At 50.1% G+C, this 22,614-nt stretch overlaps 1 protein-coding gene across 1 annotated transcript; it reads left to right on the forward strand.

Moving 5' to 3' along the window:
* The first annotated feature begins 1,617 nt into the window (after positions 1–1,617).
* CECR1 (cat eye syndrome chromosome region, candidate 1) lies at positions 1,618–20,532 on the forward strand. Its single transcript, XM_008578259.1, has 9 exons — positions 1,618–1,956; positions 3,298–3,523; positions 4,751–4,961; positions 13,500–13,627; positions 15,157–15,247; positions 16,698–16,806; positions 19,253–19,410; positions 19,972–20,174; positions 20,386–20,532. Exons 1-9 carry the CDS (start codon positions 1,635–1,637, stop codon positions 20,483–20,485), a joined length of 1,548 nt encoding a protein of 515 aa, XP_008576481.1. The 5' UTR covers positions 1,618–1,634; the 3' UTR covers positions 20,486–20,532.
* The last annotated feature ends 2,082 nt before the right edge of the window (positions 20,533–22,614 follow it).

Here is a 22,614-nt window from a genome sequence, read left to right on the forward strand (position 1 = left end):
ACTTACTATTTTTTTTTTGGGCTGGCGGTGAGCTCATTTGGCTAGAGCGCGGTGTTACAACACCAAGATCAGGATTCGGATCTCCAGACAGGCCAGCTGCCAACAACAACGAAAACAAAATATTTTTCTTTAAATTAGCTTACTTTAAAATTTAAAAAAAAAAATTTTTTTTTATTCAGTTGAAATAGTGAGAACCATATCACGGGTTTGATGTGCTAATCCACATTTTAAAACTGCGTATCTGTCAAAATAACTCATATCCATCTGTGAACCATCTAAAATGGAATCTTGTATCACTGATAACACATGCCTCCCTCTTTGGGAAACTCTGACCTGTTCCGAGTCACCCTTTTTGCAGAGCCGTTGACATTAATGATTTGCCTGAGGTCTCGCAGTTAAAGACAGACACTAATTTGAGGCTGATCCTGGGGTCTCCTGGTTTACAGTCTCGGTTCTTTCCATCCTACCATATCATGCTTTCTACAAAGTAGAAACAATTCTTAAATGTAATTCATATAGATAACCCAGGTAAAGTACTGCATATGGTGCCTGGCATGAGGAGACGCATCCTTCCTCAGATTCCTGCTCACTGACAACTGGACTGGCTGCTCTCTGGAAGCTTCTAGAATCTCTTTTTAATGCTAATGTTCTGAAATATCCAGATGATGTATCCTGGTGTGGCTATTGAGCAATTTATTGTGATGTGCTAGTTAATCAATAAGTCTTCAATCCAGTGACAAGGGGCTTCAGTTCTGGAACAATTTCTCAGATTACTTACTTACTTATTTCCTCCCATCTATTTTTGATTTTTTTTCTTTTTTCTTCTGAAATGTTTATTATTTGGGTGTTGGATTTCCTGAACCAATAATCATCTCATTTTCTTCTCTGCTATTTTTGTCCTAGTTTCCAAAAGGTTTAATTAAATTTTATTTTTTAAAATATTGCCTATAAATTTTTTAAATTTCAGCTTTCTTATTTTAACTTCTAAAAGCTCTTTCTCATTCTCTGTTCATTTTTTTAATAACCTCTTGTTCCTGTTTTATAGACACAGTATCTGTTTTTATCTCTCTAAGGATATTAAGTACAATTCTTTTGGGTTTTTCTTTTATTTTCTGCTTTGTCTCCATTTCCCCTTTGTTCCTTATTTCTGTGTGTTCTGTTTTGGTTTCTTTCTCATGTTGGAGGCTTGCTTCAAATGTCTCGTGGTCCTTTGCTCTCTGGTTGCAATGTCTCTCTATGCGTGAGCAAGGCTTGTTGGCTGAAAAGCTTCACTGTAGGGCCGGCCCCGTGGCTCACTTGGGAGAGCCGAGGCTGCGGGTTCGGATCCTATATAGGGATGGCCGGTGCACTCACTGGCCGAGTGTGGTGCAGACAACACTGTGCCGGGGGGTTGTGATCCCCTTACCAGTCAAAAAAAAAAAAAAAAAAAAAGCTTCACTGCAGGCCTCATGGTGACCTTTTCTCTTGGGTCTCAGAGAAGAATCCCTCAATATCCTGCCTCCTGGTAATCTGAGAACAGGGTGAGAGGAGGAGAATCAAGTTTGACTTTTAAATCTCTAGATGTTCCCTTACCCACTCCCCTTTCTGGTCCTATTGAGTCTCCACTGCAGCGACTTCCCCTTGCAGGAGTCCTCATGTCACTGGGCTGTCCGTCCGGGCGGCGAGCCCTGCTCCATCTGCTTTTGGCTGTGGCAGTGTCTTTCTTCGGCTTAGCCCTATCCATGGACAAAACTCGGGAGCAGCTGGTGACGGAAGAGAAGATGATGCGGCTGGGCGGGCAGCTGGTGCTACAGAAGCAGGAGGAGACGGCCAATGAGCATCTCATGATGCTCAAAAAGGCAGAGATGCTTCAGGCCATGAAGAGCGAGGTGTTTCCCCCCAGCATGCACTTTTTCCAGGCCAAGCATCTCATGGAGAAAAGTCGGGTGTTTGACATCATAAAGAAGATGCCAAAAGGTAGAGGTTTGGAAGAGGGATGGTTTGGGGTCCTGGGAGGTTCTAAACTTGGACCTGTTCTTGTTCCTGGAGCTGTTGTCATTCTAAATGGAGTGGAGAGAATTCTGTTCAGCTATGCTGCTCCTTTGTTCTTGCTGGCAAACTAGTAAGGAGGTGCTCGATGGTGGCTGCTGGTTCACCCTGGAAGCCAGAAACCTTGCTTCCTAAGGGCCTGGACATTCCTGGTCTTCCCTGACAAAGCTGGAAAAGTGTCCAGCCACAAGACAGTGTCCAGGGCCCAGGCAACCTTACTATTCCCTTCATGGCTTCCTCACAACCCTTTCTTGTGCCCTTTTTCCAGCAGCTAAGTTACCAAGTAGAACACAGTGTATGTAGTATAGCATCCTGGAGTAGCACGAACACATTCCTATGAATAGTAAAATAATTGTAATCCTGCACTTATAAATAGCAGTTTGTAGCTTACAAGAACTTTTCTATATCTCTTATTTTGTATTTAAATTTTAATTTATTTGTTTTTTGGTGGCTGGCCGGTACTGGGATCCAAAGCCTTGTCCTTGGTTTTATAATGTGGTGCTCTAACCAACTGAGCTAACTGGCCAGACCCCCATACCTCTTTGTTTTTAATGTTATAAATAGAGATTAAAAAATAACTAGGAGGTCAGTAGAGTAGCATCCCCAGTTCATAGGCAAAGCTCACACACTGGGACACCTGCCAAGGGGCAGTGGCAGGGCCAGGTGCTACTGTGCCTTGAGGGCCCTGGGGAAAAACTGATATCTGGTCTGAAGGACAAGCCTGGGGCCTCGAATGGCAAAGCCTGCAGACCGAAGCTGCCTACTCACTGGCCCAAAGCAGGGAGTGACCACCAGCGGGTGAGGCTCTGAGGAGCAAGCTGGGAGATCGGAGGGCAGGTGGCACACAGGACCTGAGGCCCGTCTTGTCACCCCCTCCCTGGGGGCTGGGTGGCAGGGCCTCCTAGAAAACCTCGGGATCCCAGCAGAGAGCCAGAGCTACGGAGCCCCAACCTGATTCCAAGCCGGTGCTCTCCCACCCTGACATGCTGCCCCTCTTGAAGGAGACCACCCACGGCTTCAGACTGGGGAAGGAGGGGGGCCCCACTCTTAAGCTATAGCCAAGAGGGCAGTGGCTTGGGACAAAGGCAAAAGATGGGCATGCCAGGCTGCGGAGCTGGAGGAAGAAGGGCACATCTAGCTCTGCTCGGAGGAACCTGGCCATGGGGAAGCCCTCATGCCACCTGCCTCTTCTCTCATCCTGCATGCTCACCCCGTGCCTCGGGACTGGACCTCACCTCCTCTGTGCCCTCCACTCTTCTTCCTTTCCAGGGGCTGCCTTGCACCTCCATGACTTTGGCATCCTGAGTATGGACTGGCTAGTTAAGAATGTCACCTATAGGCCCCACTGCCACTTCTGTATCACCCCAAAAGGGACTCTGCAGTTCAGATTTGCTCACCCAACTCCCCCCTCCCCTGAGCCAGAAAAATGTTCGAAATGGATTTTGCTGGAGAACCATCGAAAGCATGTGCGGAACGTCACTGAGTTTGACAGCAGGTGAGTGGTGGCTCAGAAAGCACGTGTCAAGACCTGTCACAGGCAGTGTGCAGTGTGCAGGTTTGTCTCCCTTGGTACAAACCAGATATAAACATCTGGCCTGGAAAACATGAGGCAGCTTTTTCTTTTAGCTTTATAGGTTACTATACTTCACAAAAGCCTCCAGCACCTTTCCTGTCCACAGTAATTTCCTGGTGCATTTAAAATCTGTTTTGATCTGCGCAAGGTATGATCAGCAACACAGTTATGGGATCTGTCCTGATATTCAATACGCTCAGAAAGAGGAAAAGTCCCAGCTCCTGAAGTGATGACGACCCAGATGGCAGATAAAACAGCTTGAAAATAGGACGGAGCAACTTCCTAACAGACTTGTACAGTAATATTATAAGCAACAGTTATTTTAATCATAGAAACATCTACAGAGTGCTTTCATGAAGTTGTTTCCCTTTTTGCAACAGGAAGCATGAAGCTCAGCAAGGTTAGTAAGTTGCCCAAGGCCAGGCGGCTGGTAAATGGCAAGTCAGGACTGTTAACCTGGGTCATGTAATGCCACGTCCAGAGTTATTTATGTTATAGTCCCCTGCTCTCATGCTGCCATAACAGAATACCACACAGTGGGTGGCTTAAACAACAGAAATCTATTTTCTCATGCTTCTGGAGGCTGGAAGGCCAAGATCCAGGTGCCAGCAGTGTTGGTTTCTCCTAAGGCCTCTCTCCTTGGTGTGTAGGTGGCTGCCTCCTTGCTGTGTCTTCACAGGGCTTTTCCTCTGTGCATGCACATTCCTGGTGTCTCTTCCACTTCTTACAAGGACACCAGTCCTATTGGATCAGGGCTCCATACTTATGACCTCACTTAACCTCAGTTACCTCCTTAAAGGTCCTTTCTCCAAATACAGTCACATTGGAGGTTAAGGCGTCAACATGAACCATGGGGGAAACAATTCAGTCTGTAACACTCCCCAAAAGGAGCCTGGTCTAGGATGTAAGCACAATAGGGTCAGATTGCCAAGAACATGGAGGGAGAGCAGGAGAGCCTGGCTGGTGTGAGCTCCCCGCCTGAGCCATCTCCCGGGGAGTATGGAGCAGGCGGCCTGGGGATGCTTGCCTCTGCCTCTTCCTGATCTCCACTTGGTAGGTCATGTCTAGGTGTGCTTCTGGGTGGGAGAGGCAAGAAATCCTGCAGGTGCCTGAGTCAGTGGCTGAAGCATGCCCTTGTGTCCTGGACAGTCTGCTGGAGGCTTTCACTCTGACGACGGAGAACCCCGAGGTGGTTTACGCAAACCAAGCCATGGTCTGGTCAAAGTTTGAAACCATCTTCTTCACGATCTCTGGCCTTGTCCGTTATGCACCAGTGTTCAGAGATTACATCTTCCAGGGCCTGGAGGAGTTCTACAATGACAACGTGCTCTACCTGGAGCTCAGAGCCATGCTGTATCCGGTAAGCCCAGCTCTCCTCCTGACTCGAATCTTACCTGGGTGAGGACCAAATGCTCATGAATTTATCCCCCAGGTCTCTGGTGCAAGGGGACATGTGACTTTCTGAGGGCCACTGTGAGCAAGGAAAGCTGAAAGGTATGAGGCTGGCCCCAGCAGAAGTGTGGATGCAATTCCCTCTGCCCCACACCCGTTTTCCTCAAGATTCTGCACTTCTCGTCTCGCCATGGTACACAAGGCCTCGTGTCCGGACCTTTCTTGACCTGTCCCCTTTCACATCAAAATTTAGCTTCCCTGAGCCCCTTAAGATGGTGCTCTTGGCACGTGGGCAGCTGATGAATCTGGTAAATGGATTTGGTTGCATGTAGTAATGGGGATGGGTGAGTTCCCAGGGGACCCTTTCCGTGGAGCATGGTTGCATTTTAACTGGGGTTATGGACAATGCTGTTGTCACAGAGGAGCTGGCGGGAGGCCTGTGTTCCCTCCCGGGTTTCCCATGTGCCCATGATGGTGGCTTTTAGCAGAGCTCCGGGCACGGCTGCTCAGCCCGCCTCCCTGCATCTCTACAACAGGCAGGGCAAAGACATCCGCTGAGTCCGGGAGGCAGTGAGAGAAGAGTGGTGGGTGTCCAAGAGAACCTCCTGGGGATCGAGAGAGGTCACTGATCCCAGACAGGGAAAATGGTCCACTGTGATGCTGAGGGCCAGCCCAGGCTAGAGGCAGGGTTGTGTAGCAGCCCATACCGCATGAGGTTGCCTCCTGTATTCCCCCCCAGCAGAGCAGAGATGGTTTCGCTGAGCCCGGGTAGCAAGAGAAACAAAGTGGAGGCGCCAGTGGTGAGGGCTGAGGATTGTGACAAGGGGGCGCGTGGTGGGCTTCTCAGCTGGAGGGCGCAGCGAGTGGGTGGAGGAGGAGGGCAGATGGACAGAGATTTGAAGGGAAAGGAAAGGGAACTTGCAGGGTGGCTGCTGAGGGAGTAAGCAACCTGGGAAGATGGGGGTTGGAGGGAGAAACAAATTTGAGCTTAGTTCATCAGAATGGGGCTGCTTGGGTGTAAGCTCCCAGGTGAAGCCACTGAAGATCAAATTCTAAGGGAGTATGTGTCTGTGGGTCCAGAGTGCCCAGGAAGACCTAGGATGAAATGACTCAGATGGTGGCGAGATGTGGGGTGCAGAAAGGGCCTCTCCTACTGTAAGCAGAGAAGACAGGATCCTTGGCACTCTAACTCTAAAGAGGTTAAAAATGGTTTTGTTTGATTTTAAGGAAGGAAGCTCGAAGAGAGTAAAGGAGAAAGAATTAGGAAGAGTCCAAAAGGAGGGAGCACTATATAAAAATTTTTTAAAATATTTGACTTTAGGGTCTTGCATTTTGGTCAGAAGCAAAGGATGACAGGGATTCCAGGTGATATGAGGTGACCAACCTCAGAGTTACAGACTTGGGCTGGGAGAAGCTGAGGCTCTGTGTGGGTGGGGGAAGGGTCTGTTGGGGAGAGCAGCTCTGTGTGATCAAATGCGACTAGAAGATCCTTCTGGTGAGCCTATTGAAGCGTACTTTGTGGAGGACTTTTGGAGGGCAGGAAGGTGTGTCGTGGGAGTGGGTAGCATCCCTACTGTTCCATTTGGTGGGCTCACAAGGATTTGAACTGCTTAAAGGTTTTCAGTGGCTTGGAGCAAGTGGCCTTTGGGTAGAATCCCTTCTACATTATATTCAGAATCATTCATTCAAGTATTTATTGAGTATATAAACATGTTAGTGACTGACCGTCAAGCTTTTGAAAGGGCGCACAGGGTGGCAGTATTTTGCATATTCCATGTTTTCATAGGCTCGGAAATTTTATTGTTTTTATACCCAGAAGAGGCTGGGCCCCAGAGGACTGATACACATAGAACAAATTCTTAAGTGATGGATGTATAAACAAGAAAGTCAGAATGCTCTTTTCAGAGGAAACTGTCAAGCTGACCAGGCACTTATGCTTCCTAATCAGAAAATTTTCTTCTTGAAGCCATATTACAATCAGAAGGTTGTTTGTTGAGCGAAAGCCCTAATGAGCCCTGTCACTGAGCTCTGAGAATCTAAAGGAGTTAGTATGCCCAATCTTTGGAAGATCTGATAAAAGCTATTACCCTTTTTCCCAGGGGAAAAAAGGTACTACAATAAATCGACTATTTAAGACACTGTTTTCAAACATATCTATATACATCTACAAGTTGAAACAAACATTTCTGGAAACAATGCAATGCGCAGTGACTGATAATTTTTGCATTCTGTTTCCTTTTTAAAAGTTCTGGTTGGGAATCCAAAATTGACTTGGTTTGGATTAAGGCATTCTAGGACTCTCTATAATGGAGGCTATACCAGCCCCAGGAGCCTGTTGTTCTAGTTTGCGGGTCTGGGCTGTCTTCCTCAGCCTGAGACGAAGCTTCCTCAAGCCTGTCCCTTTTCTTTGCACCCTGGACTGACCCACCTTTTTCCTTAGATATGTTAACACCCTCAGTAAGGTTAGCTCACAGTGAGCCCAGGAGAGTCCAGCCTCTCTGGTGACCTCACTTGGATCTGTTGTTTTATATTTTAACTCTGTGGGTGCAGACATATTTCTATTTCTGAGTCCTTGAAAAGTGGGGGTGGGCCTTACCTTTGACCCTGAATAGAGCTTTCATCAGTTTTGTGAACAGTGATAACACCTGGACACAAATAGTCCTTTTAAAATAAAAGAGACAATCGGGTCTGTTGCTTTGCCTCCCGTGGATTTGTCACCTCTTTTCCCCTGGGTGACGGAGCCGCCAAAGATTACTCAAAGTCCATCTCTTCTGAGCAGTGAGAAGCGCTGAAGGGGTTAATCTCCCGGAACCCTCGAGAGGCATTCTTTCCATTAGGGAAATTAACCCCGAATTGGGGTTCTCTTCCCGCATTTATTCTCCAGACCAGGAAGTTACAGGAAGACAGCATAGGTGGGGTTTTTGCTAAGTACAGTTTAACAAGTTTAACAGTAGAAGCTGGTAACATTCAGTAAGACAAGCAAGGTGACCTTCCATAATGCAATTTTCAAGAAGTTAAGTTGATCCACCAACAAAAGCTTCATCTTAACAAGCATTCTCTTCTTACAGCAATTTCCCAGTATCTTTACATATCAATCAGTAACCTGTCTGTCTTTGAGCCAGCAGCCTTGTTGTGTTACAATTCTTTATCTTAAGACAGAAGGAAAATTTCCTGTCTCTTGCAAGGTTAACATTTGAAACTGCAAGGCTTTGGAAAACCAGGCCCTGTGAAATACATTTGCTTTATGTATACTCCACACGGGTCCATCCTGTCCTGAGAAAAGAATTTCTGAAAGAGATGAGCCAGTGTGGGGGCCTGGCCTAGGTAGGACGAAGGAAACCCTCCTTCCTCCGTGCATAGACTCCGCCCCGTCCGGCCCATCCTCCCCTCTGGGTTAGTTTATGCCCCACCGCAGTAGGGTGTCAGGCAGCCCCTCCTTCACCTGCTCCTACTGATTGCCCAGCCAGACTGTGGCTTACTTCACACCTGCACTCAGCAGGCAGCCACAGGTGGTGGTCCTCAAAGGCTTCACCTAGAATGAAAATGGCCCCCGGTTGGGGAGTAGGTTCCTGTTGGCCAAATCCTGACAACTTTCTTGGTGCTTGGTGTGGGGAGCAGAGAGAGAAGCTTCAACCCTTGCAGAGTCTTGGGCTCTTCAAGGGTGGGGTCAGAAGAGGGGAGAGGAAACGTCTGAGAGAGGCTCTGGGTCTTGGCTGGTTTCAAGACGTGACTTTCATCTTGAGCATGGTGGCGTGGTATATGGTAGAAGTTGCAGAAAGGCCAGGGCATTGGTTTCCTGTCTATCTCCGCCTTTTCTGCAGTGGGTATTTTCTCCTTCCTGAGCGCGAACTGGAGAGGCTCCGGGGCATTTAACCTGAGGACTTGCCCAGCTCCTGTCCTCTCCTCTCTCTGGCCACTCCCCAACTAGCCCCCCAGCCAAGCTTTCTAGAAGGTGGTGTGCCGCTGGGATTTCGGATTCCAACAGAGGCTGAGGGGGATGGGATTCGACCGTTTGTCCTGGCCAAGCCCTGGAACAAAGGCCTCTCGCCTTGGAGACTGTAGGCCTTAAAGCTCCCATTAGCCAGAGCAGGGGGGGCCTGTACCACATTAACAACTAAAAACAGCCTTCACCGGAATGCTTTGGTTGAGCCGTGTTCCCCCTACTCGGTCGTGGGCTAATTCAGGCCTGGATGATGTTGATGGACTATCCTGGCTGCTCAGCCTCCCATTGTGTTACTAATGCTCTGTAACAAAGGCCACTGGCCCATGGCAACAGTTGCTAGGCGGGTCTTATCTCCTGGGCTCCAGTGCCCTCCCCCACTGCCGAATCTGAGGCCCAGACTAGGTCCTGGCAAGTCTTTAGTGTAGAGCTCTTCTAAGACCCCAGGGGCTTATCAACCGGGGACTCCCCTGCTGGCACATACTGATGGGAGGAGGTCTTATGGGTGAGATGGCAGAGAGAATCCATGATACCTGCCCCCACTGTTTTTTCCTGGATTCTTTGCAAATCCTTCGGGGGTGACTGCTGTTTCATGTTATTGGTGTTACTCTGCAAGAATACTCACCCTCTTTTTAGTGCTCCCCTTTATCCTTATATTCCTATGCTATATTTATCCTACTATGCACGTTCCAACCCAGAGATCCTGGTCGATTGGTCTGGGGTGGCAACCAGGCTTTTTTCCTCTCCTTGGGTGATTGAACGTGCAGCCAAGGCTGAGACATTTTCACCCGGTGGACTGCCAGGTCCCCCGTGATAACAGGAGGCACTTCAGGATAAGCAAGATTCTGAAACTTGGAAGACCTCAAGCTACCAGTAACTGTGCAGTGGGGCTGAGTTTCTTAATCTTTTTAAGCCTTAAGTCCTTATCTGGTTATAACACCAAGGTCAAGGGTTCAGATCCTGGATCTTGCAAGGGCCAGCTGCCAAACAAACAAAACAAATAAACAAAATCCTATCTGTAAAATGGACCTACCTAATAGTGTAGTTTTGAAGACCGAATAAGATTATGATGTAAAGCTCTCTGCATATGCCTGGCACATAGTGGAAGCTCAGTGTTTGTTAGAGTGAGGCTCTAGTAGTGAAGGCTAATTGCATTTGGGGTTGGAAACTGAGTCCTTGTTTCTAGTCTGATACAAACCAGTTGTGTGACCTTCAGCAACTTTCTGCTTCCCTAGGGTCACATCCAACTGTATAGGATTCCAAAATCCTATACTTCCATGATACTGTAGACAGTAAAATTTTACAATATTACATTGGTTTATGTAAGTAGTATGTAATTTGAATAATTTCCCAAATTTACAGTTCTTCAATTAAACTATAGTTAAAAATTGAGTTCAATGTGCTTTTTTTTTGGCAGGTATAGGTGATCCGAACCCTTGACCTTGGTGTTACAGCACCACTGTCTAACCAACTCAGCTAACCAGCCAGCCCTCAGTGTGCTTTTAATTCAATGCTTATTATATGAATATAGCAGCTTTTTGTACCACTAGGTCTTAGCTGAAGCTACTTGTACTTACAAATTGCTAAATTCTTAGATATTAACTTATCCTCCTAGAACAACTGCAAGTTTTGAGTTCTTTTTCTAGATCTGGTGATAGATTTGTAACAATAATAGCATTATTGTTCATAGCTGCCATTTCTGAATGCTTTACAAATATTAACTCATTTGATCCTTAAACCAGCTGAGCCCTTTCCTCAGACGCCCAGCTTCATCAGCAGCATCTACCCACTCTAGCTGTGGGTCTGTGAGGAGCCACAGGTCTCCCCCAGCCCAGGGGCCTCCCTCTCCTTGAAGTGGGGGTGCTGTAGAGCATTCAGACCCCATCCTTGGCACTCTGTCGAGCCTGCAGTTTCCTTAAGAGAGGACAGAGCTGCAGGAGTGCAGGGTGCAAGCAGCCTCGGAGGTGACTCACAGGGCACCAGGAGACTAGGAAAAGGCTCAGAATGGAGCGTCAGTGTGTGCAGCCCCCAAGTCAGAGCCCATCTTCATGGCGCTCCATGCTAGGGGAACAGGCAGTGTGGGTGGGTGAGACCTTGGGAGGCGGTGGTCTGGCTTCTCCAGCAGTACATACAGGAATGACAGTTCCAGTGATCTGGAACCACTGCCATGTGCACACCCCCATCAGGCCTCTGGACGTATCATTTGCATATGTCTGCATACTCATTTAATCTGCCCGTGATCTTCTTTTAGGCAGAATTGTCATTTGTTGATTTTTTTTTTTTTTAAGTTTCTTGGTCTCCCTTCTCTCCTGCTAGCACGGCTCCGGCCGCCACCACTTCTGCATCTGTCTACTCGTCTGTTCTCTAGAACATGCTGCCTGGGCCGAGTCCTTTTAAAACTCCTTACAGACAGAACTCTTCTTAAGTTAGTGTTAGTTATGTAGCATCTACTCTGGTAGGGAGGGAAGGGAGGAGGAAGGGAGATCAAAACCACAGGGACCCTACTCCTGGGGAGTTTCCAGTCCAGTTGGGATGTATGTTGCCTGGGTAGGGTCAGAGAAGGCGGCCAGTCCTGACCTTAGAACTCGATAATGACAGGGCAGTCAGGGCATGGGACAGAATTCTAGCCTCCCCTGCTGAAAACCAGCTGGGTGATGACAAGATGGCTTCAAGTAACAATTCTGGGTTGATTCTAAAAGTTTCTGGTCCCAGAACCCCCTTTATACTCTTAAAAGTGTTTGAAGATCCCAAATAGCTTTTAATTTTGTGGATTATATCTATTGATATACTCCTCGTTAGACAATAAAATTGGGAAATTTCCGAAACGTAAGACTACACAAACATATAATCCATTATCTGTCAGAATATCATTACACATGATGCAGTTTCAGGAAAATTCTGTCATACATTTATGAAAGAATGAGAGTGAAAAGGACAAATGACATCTTAAAATTACTATAATGAGAGTTTTGACTTGAAATTGCCTTCAGCTCAAAATAATCCCTGTGCCAATGTGGCACAGTGTGGGGTGGCCTGTTCCGATCCCCTTCAGTAGACAATAATAATACCAGATATGGAGTCAACAGTGCCCAAGTTTCTCCCCTCTGGAACGTCCTGCAGCCTTCCCACTCAGCTGTCCTGAGCACGTCCACTCCTCAGTTGAGCAATCAGGGAAATACCACCCAGACCAGTGAGCCCAGTGCCCTGGCTGGGCGGCCTGTGGGAAGGGTGTGAAGTGCGGGCGTCATGGGGTGGCAGACCAGGAAACCAGAGAGCGGAGCACAGGGCCGAGGTGCCCGCTCGCCCCACTCCACCCACCTGGAGAGAAGAGAGGAACAGGCCGGGGCTGGGGGTGGGGTGGGGAGGTGCCCTGGGTGGCGAGCATGGTGTGAGCAGGTGGCTGGGGACTGAGAGGAGGAGGTGATCCCCCAAGAGCACCCAGTTGCTGCGATGCCAGGAAACCAGGGCTGACTCCCTGACTCTGGAGGGGACAGTTTTCTCCTTTAGAATGGTGATGTTTCTTGGCCCTGCCTCTGTCCCCTGCCAGGCAGCTCTGGGCTCCATGGAGACCACTGTTCCTAGATCAGGACGGGCCACTTTCTCTGGCCCTATCTAGTTAACACGGATGGTTCTTCCTCTGAGATCCCACATACTTCTATTTAACATGCGTTCTTCCTGCTTTGTATTATGAAAGCAGGTGGAATCCGTCTTGTTGACTAAGACGAGACTGTCAACTCCTTGAGGGCAGCACCTCGTCTTATCAGCATCTGATTATCCCTTTTAGCCCAGCTCCTTGTGCACCACAGGTGATTAACTAATGTCCATGGAGGTAAATTGAACCCCTACATATGATTTCTCCCTGTCCCCCTCACCCTGCAGTCTCTGTGACCCTGGACTGCCCAGCACACCTCCACTTGGTGTGGGGGAGGGGTGGCCCAGTGACAGGGAGGGCAGAGGGGCTCACACAGTGGCCAGACTCCCCAGGGGGCTCTGGCTTTCCGTCAGCACCAGCCTGCCACATGGGTGCTCCAGAGGGCCTCTCTGCACCCCTCCTGCACCACGCACTGTGTGGCTTTCTCCCTCAGCATCCTTCTCCTCTGTCTTATCTACTGCCCGTTCCCATTCCCCTCACTCTGGCCCAACTGCACCACCCTCGGTGTCCCTTGTGGCAGTGGCCGCCTCAGGATTTCCATATAGAGGCAGAAAGCAGTGGGGGGAGGGGGAAGGGGGAAGTGGGGAGAGGAAGTGGGTCCTTGGGCCACTCCTGCTGGCTTGTGTCCTCTCCCCAGGTGACTGTTCATTCATTATGCAAATGCTCACCAGCACCTACTGTGTTCCAGGCACTGCTCTGGGTGCACGGATCCAGCAATGACTGTGACAGGCAGGTGCCTAGCCTCGTGGCATTGAAGAGCGCCATCCCATAGGGCCTAGGGCTTCCAGTATCGTAGCAACGACAATGTCAGAGGCCCAGGGGCACCGAGCAGGGAAGTGCCAAGTCCAACCCGGCTTCAGAGATGCTGGCTCTGCCCTCCTGTGATGTCTGTTGGCACCCCGCTTTCCTCCCAGGTGTACGAACTGAATGGAGAGACCCATGATCGGGAGTGGTCACTGAGGACTTACAAGGAGGTGGCGCAGACATTTGTGAGAACTCATCCTGAGTTTATCGGAATCAAGATCATTTATTCGGATCACAGGTGAGAGAGACTGTCGCTGAAGCTGCCAGGGCAGGAGGGTGGGGCGCGGCAGAGCCACCAGCCGGGAGGGAGAGCAGAGGAGCAGGACAGTGAGGGCTGCCAGGGCTCCGAGACACCTCTGTCCCAGTGCGGGAGAGCTGAGCTTGGCATGTGCGTCTTTGACTTTGTGCAAAAGTCAGAGTCCACCCTGAAACCACTTCCAGTTCAGTCTTCACACCAAACCTACATGAGGAACTGAGCCATTTTCTGGATAAGTCTAAGCCATGACCCTACATGGGTCTGGGTGACTTGGTTATGGGCATAAAGATTTTGCCTGGATGTTGGGGATATCGGCCCATTTCTCTCCCGTTTTGCCACGGGAGCTGTGCCTGATGCCGGCTGCATGCCGAGTGCAGCCGTGTGAGGCCTTCCTTGTGGCAGATCCCGAGGGACGCAGCTCAGCGCATGTGCGGAGTCTCCCCAGCAGCTGAGTGCACGTGGCCTGGCGGGGTGCAGAGGGCCGTGTGCCTCCCGGGCGAGCACAGAAAGCTTTGTAGCTGCATTTTCCTCCTGAGTTCTCCACATGAAGAGCTCTCCGCATGCTGAAGAGCAGCCAGTCTAGGGCTGTGTCCTGTCTACGGCTGGAGCCGCAGGGGTCACTCTGCATCAGGGCGCAGGGGGGTCGAGTGTCCCCTGCCTCTGCTCAGCGCCCCCGGGAGGCTGGGCCTGGGAGAGCAGTCAGAGGGCTGGAGCCGCGTCCCCTGCGGGGGCCTGGGTCTGCAGCGCTGAGCCCTTCGCTGTGTGGAGTGCCCCACAGGGGGCAGCAGGACGCCTGGGTGGGCCGGGGAGGGCAGGAGGGGGTGTGAGGGCTGTGCTAAGCGGGTCCCTCAGGCTCTGAAGGGTCAGGAGAGCCAAGTCCCCACAGAACTGAGGACTGGACAGGTGAGCCTGTGGCTGGGCAGAGGCCTTGGTTCTGTTGAGGAGTTGCACCAGTCTTGTGTCTTGCGGTGCTTTTGTGGTTTTGCTGCTGCCTCACACCCATCCTGGACTAGTAGGGAGAGGGGTGCAGAGGAGGAAAGAGGCTTGGCAGTAGAGTTTCTGGAGTGCACAGGGTCTTGCTGACTTGATCAGCACGAGGCGCTTGGGTGGCCTATGGCATTTCGCAGGTATCAGGTGATAGAGCTGCCTCTGTACTGTGTCCATTCGGTGGCCCCCCTCGCAGAGTGCAGGGAAAGCTTAGGGCAAGGCCACTCTGCCTCATCCAGGCATAGGCACTGAAACTTTTCCCGTGGGTCCCCTTACTCACCTACTTTTCAGAGACCATGGGTCCCTCTGGAGCCGGCAAGGGTCCTTGATAGGAATGGACTGGGGCTAAATATCTCTCAGAGATCATGACAGCTTGGGGAGATAGGGTCATGTGGGCAGTGTGCCAGGTTTGGGAAACAGTTGCTGCATACTCTAGATAAGACCAGCCCCAGTCACTGCGGGAGCCACTTACAACAGTTAATGGCACGTCATGCTGTCTCCTGCCTTCTCTCTGTCTCTCTCAGATCCAAAGATGTGTCTCTCATCAAAGAATCAGTCCAAGCAGCCATGAGGCTTCGATCGCAGTTCCCCACGATGGTGGCAGGGTTTGACCTGGTAACTGACTCTGAACAGCTGGGCTGGTGGAGAGCAGGCAGGCCAAGCAGGCAGCTCTTTGGGAAGGGAACACCCTGCTCCGGGCGGATGTCAGAGTTCAGTGCTGACCCTCTCCAGGGGCCTCGGGGGGTGGCAGTCACGGGAGAAGTTCCAGAATAAAGAAGGAGTTCAGGGAGTTTGGACAACAATTATGTCTCATTCCCCATTTCCTGGCCTTCTGCCCTTTTTTCTACCCCACACTGCTCGCCTGGATCTGGCTCTGAAAACTGTCACCACCCCTGGTCGCACACAGAGGGGTAGTGCGGGAAGCAGAGTCCCAGATGGGGACAGCCCCTGGGCACACTCTCGAGAACGTGAAGTCTGTCCCCTCCCCGCTCTGTCCCATTTGTTCCCCACCTGTTTTTGAAGCTGTACATCCATAGGTGACACTGTCCCTTGCCCCCTCCCCCCAACCAAATCAAAGACACAGCTGGGCCCTAACAGCCAGGCCAGACCTCCTAGGTGACAGCTTGTTACTGTCGTTAAGAATCTAAATTAATTTGGTCTGACTGGCTGAAAGGCACTCCTGACCTCCTGTTATACCGTCTGCACATTTCGCCTGAGACTGTGCTTAAGCTCAGAGCCTGAAGGGGAGACGCGAATGGGGTCATTTTGTTTGGACCTAGGGTGTCCACCCATGATCCTTGGCCTCTTGAAAAGAGGCAGGAGCCCCTCCCATCTCCTCTTTTCCCTCTCTGTGCAGCTGACAAAGGACCTCGGGGGAGTGCTTCTAGCACAGGACCCTGACACAGTCTACACATCTAACAGACGTGTCTTTGTGGGAAGTTGGGGTTGAAAGGGTTAGGTGGTTTTTCAAAGGACCCACTTGCAAGCTCCAAGTTTCTTTCAAGTCTGTACTCCATTCTGCTACATTGACTGTCCATATTCATTTTATTATAAAAATGTGTCATCGCCTGTCCCCCCTCCCCCCACAATTAGAACTGGCGTTCTGAAAAGGTGCCTGTCTCATCCTGGGGTGCCCTTGCTACTGGCACACAGCTACGGAGCCTGGGTGTGTGCGGCTAGTTGGAAAGGTGTAGTTGCTCTTCATAGGGGAGCCCAGGGCCTGCCGAGTGCCTGGGCAGGGCTTTTGCTCTCGTGCTTTTATTCCTGTCTGTCTCTCTCCCTTTCTGCACACCCCCCCTCTGCCCCCTTGGAGCTCAGGGCTGAAGCGCAGGGGCTTGGAAGTGGTGGGAGAAGACAGGATGGAAAGGGCTGGGAGGACACTGCACAGGCTCAGGACAGGGGGTATCTCTGGGCACTCATGCACTCTCTTTTCCTTCCCAACTCTGCCACTGGCTGTTCTTAAGAGGCTGTGTGACAAAGGTCTCAAGCCGTGGTGGCAGGGTACGGGAAGGCTGCAGGCTGCAGGGTGCAGTGTCAGCCAAGCGAGCCCCCCTCCGTCCTGCAGGTGGGGCGTGAGGATGCTGGCCATTCCCTGTGGCATCACAGGGAGGCTCTGATGATCCCAGCCACGCTCGGTGTTAAGCTGCCTTACTTCTTCCACGCCGGAGAAACAGGTGAGCCCTTTGTGATCCAAGCAGGGAGGGGAGGAGGTGGTCAGCGGGAGCATTCCTCATCGTCACTCTCGAGTGCCCCCAGGGCACAGGGGCAGCAGTACCCCACTGCGTGGTGTCCGTCTATAGGGGTTTTATAGCACCTGCCCATTCTCAGAGCCTGTTCAAATGCATTGTCTCATTTAATCCTGACAGCAGCCCCATGGAGGAGTCACAGTGATCATAACAGTGTCGGGCACTTTGCGTACATTATTTATAATTCTCACCCCAGTACCTCCTTTGTACAGATGAAGAGCCCAAAACTCCAAACATAGTGTTATTGGTCCAAGGCTAGAGAACTGGTAGTGGAGTCTGAACCTGAATCCTCTCGGATGATCTCCATTGTATGAGTGAATTGTGCTTGAGAGGTTAACCAGCCTGCCCACAGTCACGCAGCTGGAAGTTGGCAGAAGAGGGGACAGGACCAGACCTGCTCTGTCATCTCAGGAGTTCTGTCCACTCCTCAGTGCTGAAGAGGAGACCTCGTCCTGTCCCAAGCAGGCCCTGGCTGCTATTTCTGAAATGCCATTAGCCCAGCTCAATCCATGGCTCACTCAATCATCTCTCAGCCCCTCCCATATTTCAGTCCTTAAAATGTGTAAACCTTAAGCAAAGATCATGGCTGCAATTTCAGATCCAAAGGAAGATTCTGGGGGAGGCTGTTCACAAGGGGCCTAGCCCAGGAGGGCGGCTGTCCACTGCCTCCCACCCGTCACCGTCAAAGACCAAGGAGACAGGGAGACAGCGGTGGGCTGCTCAGCCTGGCTTTATCACACCGTCTCTCAGAGGAAGGGTCCCTGTGCATCAATCTCTTCTTCCTGACATTTCCAGTCAATTTAGATCCAATTTAGATCCAAGTCTGCTGTAGGAGACTTAAAGAATTGTCTGTAGGGGATGAGATGGGGGTAGAGGGTCATTAACCTTGAAGAGCTTGTGGCTTAGTTGGGAAAATCATACTCACCTGCGTGAAATAATGTTGACAGCATAAAACAGTGCAACACCGGACCCAGCCAAGGTCCAAGATGTATGAGGGGTCTTCAAAAAGTTTGTGGAAAGATTTGTATTATCTTTTAATTCAGTTTTTCCACAATCCACAAACTTTCTGAAGACCCCTCATATGGTCCTTGAAGATGATTTTGCCAAGACTTGAGTATTTAATATCTTTAAAAACCAATGAAAATCTACCTAAAATGCATGCCCTAACTAGCAATGAGAATTCTTTTTTTTTTTTTTTTTTTTTGTGGCTGGCTGGTGTAGGGATCCGAATGCTGCACCTTGGTGTTACAACACCATGCTCTAATGAACTGAGCCAACTGGCCAGGCCTCAGTGAGAATTCCTGAGTTTTATTTCTAACAGACATGTGGAATTTTCATATTTTATATGTGGATCGGTTAGGATGCTTTTGGTTGCAGGAATGGAATGCATCTATCCAATAGATTTGATACCAAAGCCATTTCTTATTATCTCACATAATAAGTGAGTCAGTGATTTCTTCTCACTTAGTCACTGATGATGAAGTCACATTCAGGGATGACCACATCGAGTGAAGTACAAGATGAGACATTTGCTCCAGCACATGTCTTCTGATTAGGGAGGAAGCCCCAGAAGCTGCCCATCAGATGGCCTCCCAGGCCAGCACTGGGACTATCCTGGCTTCAAGGGAGGCTGGGACAGGCAGGCTCTGTGGTTTCACTCTCTAAAGAGGGCCCTGGCAGCAAGGAAGGTGCAGTGGGGATGCTGGGGAGGAGGCAGCCAAGAGTGTCTGCTGCAGCTTTGCTCGTGGTGGCCGTTGTCATCTAGCAATTGATAATAATGTCTCAAGAGTACTGGTAAGTATGTAAGTTAGAGGCCTGGCTGGTTAGTGAGCCCCCTCACTCAGAGTGCAGTGTTGATAACACCAAGGGTTTGGATCCCTGTACCGGTCAGTTGAAAAAAAAAAAAAAAATATATATATATAAATTAAATTAAGTATATGTAGATAATTATACTGACATTATAAGTGAGTCTGCAACACATTGTAAAGATCATAAACATAAGATTCCCAGAAAATAGCTCTAGAAACAAACAAAAAGGGGAAGAAAGAATATGGGGTTAGGTAGACGAAGGCTTGAAACTCCGTTTTGTTACTTACTAGGTCATGACACTCATGACATATGAAACCTATGTCAGTTTCAACTTCCTCATCGGATTGACAGATAAGTAAATAAATAGCTTAATTTAATTAAATAGAGGCACACCATACCTCTGTTTAGCATTGTTATAAGGAAACTGCGTGTGTGTGTGTGTATGTGTGTGTGTGTATTTGTGTTAATATTAATGTCTCTTCCTTTTCTTGCTTGGGGGGTCTGGTGCCCATAGGTCGGATCCATCCTTCTCCTGTAAAACTATCCCTTTTCCCTTTCTCTCCAGACTGGCAGGGCACTTCCATAGACAAAAACCTCCTGGATGCCATGGTACTGAACTCTACCAGGATCGGCCATGGATTTGCTTTAAGCAAACACCCAGCAGTGAGGGCTTCCTCTCAGGAGAAGCACATCCCCATAGAGGTCTGTCCCATTTCCAACCAGGTATGCATGATCCATCGGTCTAATCCAGTAGGATCTCCTCCCCTAACCTCAACCTTTGTTCTGGTTCCCAAATGTTTTCCTGTATAATTGCTTTCTCCTTAACTCACTTGTTTTCTGTGTTCCTCCACTCTCCCACTCCCTTTTGCCTAAACCACTCATAACCAAAAGGCAGCAGTTAGGGTCCCCAATGGGGTAGGGTTTTGGGAAAAGCTGTGGACAAAGCAAAAGGGACGGTGGGAAAGGCCAGTGAAGTGGGAGGGGCTGGAGGACGCTGTGCTTCCAGCCATTGCTTGGCGTCCTTTGAGCACCTGCGTGTCTGCTGTGTTCAGGAGAGCTTCTTGGAGCAGGACGGAGAGTGAGTCAGACCAAATGTTTGTGGTGCTGTTGAAACTTGGAGAAAATTAGGAGGAGCGCGGGAACTGGCTGTGTCCAGAAGCCACCCCCTATTCAGAATGTGATAGGGGAGGATGGGAGCCGATGGCACTGCAGGCCCCACCTCCCCTGTGCCCAACCTCCGCATGGATCACAGTCTGTCTTTCCCCCTTGCCTCCCATTGGGCAGGTTCTGAAACTGGTGTCTGACTTAAGAGACCACCCTGCAGCTGCTCTGATGGCCACTGGGCACCCCATGGTGATCAGCTCTGATGACCCAGCCATCTTTGGTGCCAAAGGCCTGTCCCATGATTTCTATGAAGCCTTCATGGGCATTGGGGGGATGATGGCCGACCTGAGGACCCTCAAACAGCTGGCCATGAACTCTATCAAGTGAGTTTCCTGTCACTTGCCAATTCCCTCCCTCTTCAGTCCACAGACCACTCCATGGTTCCTGTGGATTTTCTCCACATCACCCCTGTTTCCTTCTTACTCTTGAATGGGAGAGACATGTGCTCTGCGAAGATCTGAGGTCCCCTCGGATTCCCTGCCTTGTCCCCAACCCCTTCCCTGGGGCTGACCTGGGCTCCTCCTACTCCTGCAGGTACAGCGCCCTGTCAGATGCTGAGAAAGAGGCTTTCATGAAAACCTGGGAGAAGAGGTGGGATGCGTTCATAGCCAACCTGGCTCAGGGGCAGAAGTGAGGAGAAGAGAGCCATCACCCACCAGCCGTCTCCCCCCACCGGCCGTCTCCCCCCACCGGCCGTCTCCCCCCACCGGCCGTCTCCCCCCACCGGCCGTCTCCCCCCACCGGCCGTCTCCCCCCACCGGCCGTCTCCCCCCACCGGCCGTCTCCCCCCACCGGCCGTCTCCCCCCACCGGCCGTCTCCCCCCACCGGCCGTCTCCCCCCACCGGCCGTCTCCCCCCACCGGCCGTCTCCCCCCACCGGCCGTCTCCCCCCACCGGCCGTCTCCCCCCACCGGCCGTCTCCCCCCACCGGCCGTCTCCCCCCACCGGCCGTCTCCCCCCACCGGCCGTCTCCCCCCACCGGCCGTCTTCCCCCACCGGCCGTCTTTGCTTTCTCCCAGTCATTCCTGAATCCACTCCAGTTATAGTCTCCACCTCCACTTCTGTGTCAGATCCATGAATTCCACGTTGATTAACCTGTCAGAAACACTCGGCCAGCTGCCTGAATTCATCTTCCTGAGACACCCTTCTCTCACCCGCAGTGACGTCTGCTCTCTCGGCTTTCCGCCTCTCTGGCCGCTGCTGCGGGCCCCCTGTCCCAGGTCCCCTTCTCTCTGATCTCTGAGCTGGGTTTCCTCAAGCCTCAGTTCCAGGCTCCTTTCTATTCTGGTCTCTTTAATTCTCTCCTCTGCTCTTCTCTTCTCTTCTCACTCTGTATTCTTCTCCTAAATATTCTCATCCATTCCTTCGCTTTTAAATACCATTTAACTGTTGAGGATTCCCAAATTCATTTATTCACTTGGATAGTTCACAGGAATCTCAGAAACCTACTACGTGCAATTCTGAACTCTCCATCTCTTCCCTTTAAACCTTTTCCTGGTCTTTCCCGTGTTGGCAAATGGCACCTCCATCTGTTCCACCCAGTTGCTCGAAGCAGAACTTTTCAGTGAAATTCTTGGTACTGGGCTCTCCCTTGTTCCCGACATCAAAACGTATCTTGAATCCATCCACGTCTCTCTGCCTCTACCGCTATTTACTGAGTCCAAGCCATTATCACCTCTCGCCTGGGTTACGACAATGGCCTCCTAATTGGTCTCCCCTTTCTTCTCTCTGCCCCTCCAATTCATTTTTCATACTGCAAAATAACTTTTTAAAAATTAAATTAAATCAGTTTACTCCATTGCTTACAACCCAGTGCACTTGAGACATCAAACCCAGATGTCTCAACAGGGTTGCAGCATCCTGCTCAGTCTGATCCCTTCCAGTGTCATCCTAGCCATCACCCCAGTTCTCCAGCCTCTGGCCACACTGGCCCTTTGTTCCTCAAATGTCCCAAGCTCTGTCCTGGCACAGCATCTTTTCTCATTCTCTCTGCCCGGAACCTTCTTTCTTTTCACTTTTGTCTAACTCACTCCTGTTCATACCTTCTAGTTTCAGATCATGTCACTGTCTCAGGAAGGTTTTCTCAGCCCTAATCCTCTCTCATGGCACCTTGCTCTTTTACTTCATGACTCTAATTACAAATTGTAATCATGTATTTAGTTTCAACATAGCCTTGCCAGACTGTAAGCTCCCTGTGGGCAGGCAGTAATGATTGCTTTTGATTGTTTCTGATTGTTTCACGTGCAGTGCAAACCCAGAGCCTGGCTCTGTGCCTCAAGCCCAGTTAGCAGTCAATAAAAGATGTGTTGCATGCATTGGTGTCACCTGTATCTATGGATCTGGTTGTTGAGGCAGCAGGAAGAAAGCAGAGTCTCCCCAAACAAAAGACCTCGTGTGATTAGATTCTAGCTCTTAGCCTGGTTATTGGGACCAGGACAGCAAGAAGCCAGCCCTGTCCTCACTCAACTAAAGGATATGAAAGAGAATCAGAGAATTCCTTAAAAGTCCCAGGTGTATTCATATGTCTTCCCATCCGTCACACCATCCATCCCTGCCTCTGAGCTCTCTGTAGTTGCCACTCACGCCTGTTTGGTTCAGGTACCAAGAAAAGCCTTGCTGACAAGGCGTCCCCAACCACAGGCTGTACACAGGTGGAACAAGATGACTCTAAGATCTTGTCTAATTCTTTTTTTTTTTTTTTTTGTCTTTTGTCTTTTTCCGTGTCCGGCAACGGATCGCAACCCTCAGTGTTGCCCCCGTACT

This window comes from Galeopterus variegatus, unplaced genomic scaffold (assembly GCF_000696425.1).
Source record: "Galeopterus variegatus unplaced genomic scaffold, G_variegatus-3.0.2 Scaffold73, whole genome shotgun sequence".
In the NCBI taxonomy this organism is placed as follows: Eukaryota; Metazoa; Chordata; class Mammalia; order Dermoptera; family Cynocephalidae; genus Galeopterus; species Galeopterus variegatus.

Bases quoted from the DNA above. Each gene is read 5' to 3' on its own strand.
- CECR1 (XM_008578259.1), top strand. From the start codon at position 1,635: ATGTCACTGGGCTGTCCGTCCGGGCGGCGAGCCCTGCTCCATCTGCTT. The intron at 1,957-3,297 runs GTAGAGGTTTGG...CTTCCTTTCCAG, and splicing joins CATAAAGAAGATGCCAAAAG to GGGCTGCCTTGCACCTCCAT. The intron at 20,175-20,385 runs GTGAGTTTCCTG...CTACTCCTGCAG, and splicing joins CTGGCCATGAACTCTATCAA to GTACAGCGCCCTGTCAGATG.